Source organism: Sinohyriopsis cumingii, chromosome 8 (assembly GCF_028554795.1).
Source record: "Sinohyriopsis cumingii isolate HCF-2022 chromosome 8, ASM2855479v2, whole genome shotgun sequence".
NCBI classification, from domain to species: domain Eukaryota; kingdom Metazoa; phylum Mollusca; class Bivalvia; order Unionida; family Unionidae; genus Sinohyriopsis; species Sinohyriopsis cumingii.
Window position 1 is genome coordinate 89,550,039 of NC_142968.1, and position 7,658 is coordinate 89,557,696.

The 7,658-nt window shown below is 35.0% G+C and overlaps 1 protein-coding gene across 1 annotated transcript; it reads left to right on the forward strand.

Moving 5' to 3' along the window:
* Positions 1-276: 276 nt before the first annotated feature.
* Positions 277-978, forward strand: LOC149794113 (general transcription factor II-I repeat domain-containing protein 2-like). Its single transcript, XM_089969086.1, has one exon. It carries the CDS (start codon positions 277-279, stop codon positions 976-978), a length of 702 nt encoding a protein of 233 aa, XP_089825212.1.
* Positions 979-7,658: the final 6,680 nt, after the last annotated feature.

The window sequence follows — 7,658 nt, forward strand, 5'->3', positions numbered from 1 at the left end:
ATTAATGAAGAGTTGTGTTGCTTGTTAGCTCTTCATGATACAACCAAAGCAGAGGACATTCTGACTGCATTCGTAAGCTATTTAAAAAATCAGAACATCCAGTTGAATAAATTATTCTGTGTAACAACTGATGGTGCTGCTGCAATGGTTGGCAAAAAGAAAGGATTTGTCACACTTCTTGAGAATCACGTTGGACGTCGACTATTAAACTTCCATTGCATTTTACACCAGGAGAGTTTGTGTGCAAAGATCTCATCATTGGACTTGCACTCTGTGATGACAACTGTTGTTAAGATAGTCAACTTTATAGTTTCCCGCTCTTCATTGATTCACAGGCAATTCAAGTCTCTTCTACAAGAAATTGAGAGTGAATATGCAGATCTCCTGTTGTACAGCAATGTTCCCTGGCTTAGTCGAGGTAAAGTCTTGAATAGATTCGTTTCTTGTCTGGAAGCAATTAAGGTGTTTCTTGATGAAAAAGAACAACATTTTCCGGAATTGAATGATGAGGACTGGCTGTTGAAGCTGATGTTTCTGACAGACATAACGACACAGTTGAACTTGCATTTACAAGGACAGAGTCAAACAGTACTTGATCTTTTTGGCTACTGGAAAGGATTTGCGTTGAAACTGGACATATTTTGCCGTGATATCAACGCCAAAACATTCAAGTACTTCCCAAATGTGAAGGCTCATTCAGATCGATTTACAGTGAATATAGATGAGCTTCAGAAGTACATTGAAGCACTCAAAGTGGAGTTTGCTAAACGAAGTCAAGACTTTCAAATTCATGGACCCATATTTTCATACCTCATCAAGCCTGACTTGCTTGATCTGACTACTACCCAATTAGATCTGGATCTTTTTAGGTGGATGGATATTGACGATTTTGAAATGCAGCATGTTGAATTTAAGACATCAGAATTATCGACATCAAAATTTGCCGAATTGCGGAAATCTCTGGAAGGAAACTGCTGACGAAAGTCAGCTGCTATTCTCAACTACTGGACATCCCTCCCTGAAGCATTCATCTGTTTGAAGAAAGTTGCATTTGCTCTACTTTCAGCTTTTGGTTCAACTTATACTTGTGAACAAATTTTCTCTCAGATGAAAGCTGTTTTAAGTCCACAGAGAAGTCGCCTAACACCTGAACACTCAGAAGCCTGTGTGAAGCTGAAAGTGACCAAATATGTACCTGATATTGAACAATTAACCAAGAGAATGCAAGGACAAGGCTCACATTAATTGAGATACAGATTAATTACATTCAATTGAAGTTTTTCTGTTCAATTTCTTTAATTAAACATTAATATAATAAATTCAAGATCAAATTTATTTGTTTTAATAGTAATTTCATATATACGAGTACTTATATAATATATAAAAATATGGTAGAGCAGGTAGACTTATAGGAATATAGGTTGTTGGCACGCTGAATAAATTAGAAATCCTACTTTGGCACACTGTTATCAAAAGGTTGCCGACCCCTGCCTTAGAACATTGAAACCATGCGGTCGAAAGCGCCCAGGCTAGCTAGATAATAGTTTCGCACTGTTCGTTGTCAGTTTATTGCACTTGTCTTAATCAATCCCTGACACGCGTGATCCCTTGCTGGATCCAGTGCACTTGAAAGGATTGTTATTCGCCATATGATTTGTATTCTTTATATATATATATATATATATATATATATATATATATATATATATATATATATATATATATATATATATATATATATATATATGGGCCCTTCGCCAGCTTTTAGCTAGTAGCTTTTGAGGGATTCATCCATGTGGCCGAAAGATTTGAAAAGGGTTTTATACGTTCATGTATCCCGCATAGGCCTGTAGTTGTGGGTTCTGGGAAAAAAATATCAAAAAGAATTTTATTAAAAATTTATAGGAAAAGTTTTTGATTGGAGTTGATCCTTTCTTTCTTATTTTCTTTTATTTTATTTTTTTAATTTTTGGTAATAGGTTCGTACTTGTTAAAGATCTCTGTTTCCAGATCTCCTTGACTTTCCTAGCCAGGTCTAAAGAATATTCTATGTGATATGTGCTCTCCTAGAAAAGCAAGGCTGATTTTGCTGGTTTCCTCTCCGCTTTTGTGTCTTTATAGTGATCCCTGCCAGAGATATTCCTATTGTCTAGCGTATGTTTAGACTTTGTGTTGAACTGTTAGTTAATGCTCCTCTTATGTTTCTGTGTGGACTGGCATTTATAAAACTAATTTTAGAGTTGTACTATGTATTTTTAATTAAGAAAAAAAAACAAAGAAAAAATGCATTTTGTTGCTACATTTCAAAAGGTAATTTGCTAAATTTTTGTTTTAGTTTCGGAATTTCGGAGTCATTAGAATTGTTAGGGATGCTGATTCTAGTGTTACGTAGGGAAATAAAAAAATTAAAGAAAATAAAAAGCTGTTGAATTGTTGTTTGTTATACTGTTGCCTATTTGTTGTGTGTCTTGAGATGTTTGCATCCCTTGATTTGTTGTCTAGTATTTCTGCACGGGCTCCACTCCAGGGAGAAGGGGTGACACGAAAACTCCCGTTTAAGCAACCATGTAGAAAACGAACTCGTTAAAAGCTAAATTAAAGGCAGATCTTATAGAAAGATAATATTACAAGTATATTCTAGGTGTTCTCTCTTTTGTAAGCAATCGCCTGTATTTTAAGGTCTCAATTGGACAATATTGAGGAATAATAATTTCTCCCTCCCCGACGTTCGGTCCTACAAAAAAATAAATTAAAAAAAAAACATGTAGTGGTCAGCTATTAAGCTCTTTGTACTTACACATCTTAAATTGTAGATTCGTGCAACTCGCGTATTTCTTTTAATATAGAAATAACATATATTAAAAAATCAAAAGTATAATTATCAATACTAATTTTAAACAAATTCATACGTGAGTAGTTCCTAACTTACGTGTTAAACCAACAGGTAATTATTAAATTCGTTGTAAACGCTGCACATTTTCAATGTTATTTGATAAAATTAATTCCGTACAGTGATATGTTAACAACTGAAGGCAAACAATATAATAATTCATATACTTATGTTTTTAATAATTTCGGCCTGATAAATTTAAAAGTATGCAATTAAGCATACACGAAATTACACATTATTGGATTTATACGGTCCACGTTCCATTTACCGGATATGCATATGTGCTGCTCCATACATACACATGTATAGCAAATACTTAACAGACTGTACATACAAAAAAAGAGAATTGACAAGTACAATACTATCCAATAACGTTTATGAACTCTCGTCGTGTGAAACTTAACAAATAATTTAATTACAAAAGTTAACAAATCAACATTTAAGAGGAATTTACAGTATTATGAATTCAGTCAAAAATAATCATAAAACGTTATACACGAGTCCAAAACAATCGAATGTTCCAGATGAATTCCAGATCTTCGAATGTACTTGTTTGCTATCAGTCCTGTTGTATCAGAATGACACTATCCAGAACTCCTTTGAATAAATTCACACTAGTCCAGAAATACTATTTTAGTCCAATGAGCACTTTGTAATTCCAATGACAAACCTATTTTTCTCCTCAAATTATATATAAACACAACATTACACACATCTGCAGACGGATATTAACACAATAACATAGGAAATAAGAATAAAATAAATGTCAAGATCTATCCACTTATATACATCCATATAACCCTAAAATGCATTTTTCTCCTCGGTATGTGACAATTCAGAAGAACCTACGTCCTAAAAGAATTCAAGTGACGGACCAATCCAATGGAAAATAACCTAATTCTTGTAAGAACCCACCTGATCTCACTAGCCAATGAGAAATTACTTCAAGTGTGTCAACAGTTTCAATATGTAGGTTGAATTTAACTTGTAAACACCTATTTATAACTCAATATCTAAAAAATATAATCTACACCCATAGACAAAAAATATAAGCTACGTATTATGTTGTTTATAGAGGATCACTGCTATTTATAACCATGAACAAAAAGATGCAACCATGTACCAAAATTTACACAAAATATAGATATACATAACATAATTTTTAACTACAATCAGTATATTCATTAGTGCACATAGACAATAGAACTTGAAAATCATCTTAATCTATGCAGTTACCATTTGAAATCATGTACTCTGCTAAATGACTTTTCTTGCTCAGGTGGCTTCTCACTTTTGACCTGGCAGGATATTGATCAGACAGTTATGGATAGCATCACGCGAGGAAAACTTGTTTTGAATTATATGACCAAAACATTAGTGTAGTACGAGACGTCAGTTTATCTTCGAGACAAGATTGTTTTAGGTATCGATTGTGTATATGCCGTCAGACTCCTCCTCCAAACCTTGAGACTGAACCGAAGTGGCCCCAGTTTCACAAAACATCTTAAGTGTTCTTTTTCTTACTTAAGTTTAGAGTTTTGAATATTTTTCTTATTGTTTGGTTGGTAACAACAATTCTTCACAGTATATTCAGCAGCACCAACGGTCAGTTGAAACATAATTTATTGTCATATTGTGTTACAGTGGGATTGAGCCAAGTTCTAAGAACTTAATTGGCCCTCTGCCTACATCATGCAAATATTTCAACCCATTCCATTACATGGGCGCCGCACATAGAAGCAACGGTGGCGAGTCATACATCCGTAAAACCTAATAGCTAACCCCAACATTCCAGTATGTTATATATTTACATACATGTTGTAAAATTCTGTATTTTTCCTTTGCATCGCCATTCCCCCAAAGCAATAACTCTATAAGCTAACAGTCGGATATGGCACTTACCTTAATTATTTGTATCATCAACTCGTTGCTGACTATACTTGGGACAGAACATGAAGAAATTTAGAGTGGTTTATATACTATCGTAGAAACAAAAACGTGCGTCAACGAATTGAACACAACAAAATAAACGTTTAATGTGCAATGTTGCAATCAAGTATGAATAATATGTAAGACTCGACTGGACTAAGACTATGCATTTTACTGGATTCGGTATTTGGAAATCAACACTTTTTTTCAAGCACCGTAAGCCATGCTCCATTGTATATTCAATTCAGTATTGTTGCACATGGCAACTCTTGAGGGTATAAAAGATGATTTAGTATGATATGTTAGATTCAAATTGCAAGTGACTATATTACTGAAATGTCGAAATACATGTATATCATTTGTTCGGAGACAATGGAACGGAGTAATTCAATAGCAGAGTCCGGATTTGGCCTCCTTTTAATTTTGAAGAGTTTTAATATTTTTCCTTCTAGATTGCAGACTTTCCCTTATCTATGAGGAAATTTAAAGGCTTTCCTCCGATATGAGGAAGACAATATAACATCTCAATCCGAGGAGACGAAATGATAATTTTACTGTAACTGGGACCCGATTTCAGTTATCTATCATATATGTGAGGAAATGGTCAGAATTTTGTCATTTTTGCCTCCATAATTTTAACTTCCTGCTGGCTAAGGGCTACGCAGTGTTTATAACAGTCGGCTAAAGGGTGCGAGGCCAACAAAAGATCGTCGGCTATGTGTTTATTTAGTAATTAGACGGTTGAGTCGGCTAGTCGCTTCAAAAGAAATTAAGCTCTTTGTTTCGCTAAGAATGTCAGATTTCTGCTCTCACAGTTGCATGTGAAAAGACTTGTGCCAAGCGCCGCCGGCCATCAAACGAAACGTACGAGTCAATCGGAATTAGAACAATATAAAAATCTACCAGTATGAGGAGTTAATGTCTCAGACAGACAAGGGGACAATGAAATATCTAGCCATACCTGTGTAAAATTTATAAAGTTTGAAAGGAGCGGAGTATTCAAGGAAGTATCAAAAAGAATTCTCGGGGAAAAGACCACTCCGAGCGTGAGAGAGGGGAGATAACTTTAGATGTGAAAGAATAGAAAGCTTTTACAGGCAGGAAATATCTCAGCCGAATATTTGTGTTGATTTGTGTTGATAGGAAATTAATAGATTGTGTATTATAACGTATAGCTATTTTATTTAAAATAGAACATAACTTTCCGTCGAATTACTGGAGAATATTACATCATAGCATATAGTTGAATCTATTAGAAAATTGAATTAGGATGTGTATTTGCATTTATCAATATGTAGACTGAGAATTATGCGAGGTAGACAGTGGATTTGTATGCATATGTAGTTACATATTTCTATGTATCATTATATTATTCGTAGGACACAGGCAATGTGAACGATTACCGTAACAACGGTAGATTGCTGTGTCAGAATATAACATTCAGACGGTGTGCGTGTGTTACGAACTTTGTAAATAATAGTATTTGTATGTAGAGCAAGGTGTGTATGGAATGATAGACTTCAGTATGTGAGAAGGGCCTGGTAAAGTTTTCGACATTTGTCTGACGAGAAGTCCGTGAGAGAGTGGTAGATTACGAGGATGTGTATAGGAAGAACAGGATGGATGTACGTCCCTTATATTTTCTTCAGGAAGCTCCCAGGGTGCACGTAAGAAACGGTACTAAACTCTTGAGAGAGGGAAGGATGTAGTATGAGAATTATTACAGAAGGGGTGCGGAAGGGAGGAGTACAAGGAGTAGCACACGAAGGGTGCAGGAGAAGGGGAAATGGTACAAGACGTAGCACAGAACGAGTGCAAGAGGGAGGAAGAAGGGAGAGTAGAAGAAGAAAGAACGAATACAGATGAGTTCAAGGGACTACTCACTAAAAGGACTCACATTAGGACGTTAATTCTCATATGATGAAATAAAGGCATTTGTTAACAGGTTAATTCATGTATTAATTTATCAGTGAAGTGTAATTGGAAGATTTATATCAAGAAATTACTTGAACAGTTTTATTTATTATTAATATTGATTAAATTGTTATATATTTTATCTTGATTTATTCGTGTATTTAGTCTGTCGGCATTGCTGATTGTGCGCTCGTGAGTCATTCAAAATGTAAATGTCCACCTTTCTGCTGTATTAGTCCTAATACTGTAGAGAGGTTGTGACAATATAGCGTAGGGTTTTACAGCCATCTGTCCGGCATTTAATGATGTCCAACTTCACAAAAAACTCAGTATATTTACCTGGTTGATTTCCTTCAATTTCAGTCCGAAAATGCCATTTAATTTGTGGGCACGTCTCCGTTCTTTAGCTATGTTAAGTTATCGGCCTTTGGAGTGTCTCCCAATGGCATTAGAAAATTTATAAAAGCTTTTATGTGTATTAGTATCCCCTAAAGACAAGTATGTATTTGTTTTTCCGCAAAAACTCACCCAGAAAAAGAATATTTTGATGATAACAATTTATTTAGAACAAAATTTTTGGTTCAGGGATTTCTCTATACCTTTTATTTTTTCGTTTTTATTATATTTAGATGTGTCGTATTCATATGGCCTCGTTATGGTCCTTCCTATTTGTAGTAAATTTCATTATTTTTGATGACATTCTTCCCTCAACCGACACAAACGTCTTTGGCTGATTGCCATGTCATTGTCCCTGTTTGCTTGTGACCCTGGACAGGGATCTCGTATTGTCCTGTGTATGGTATGTGTGTATTATACAATGTTGAAGCATTGCTATCACAGGTTCACGTTAGGACCGGCCCATGTAAGATCCTAAACACTGTTGTTACACTTTCATTTTTGTTGGTGCTCTCCGATATCTGTCCCT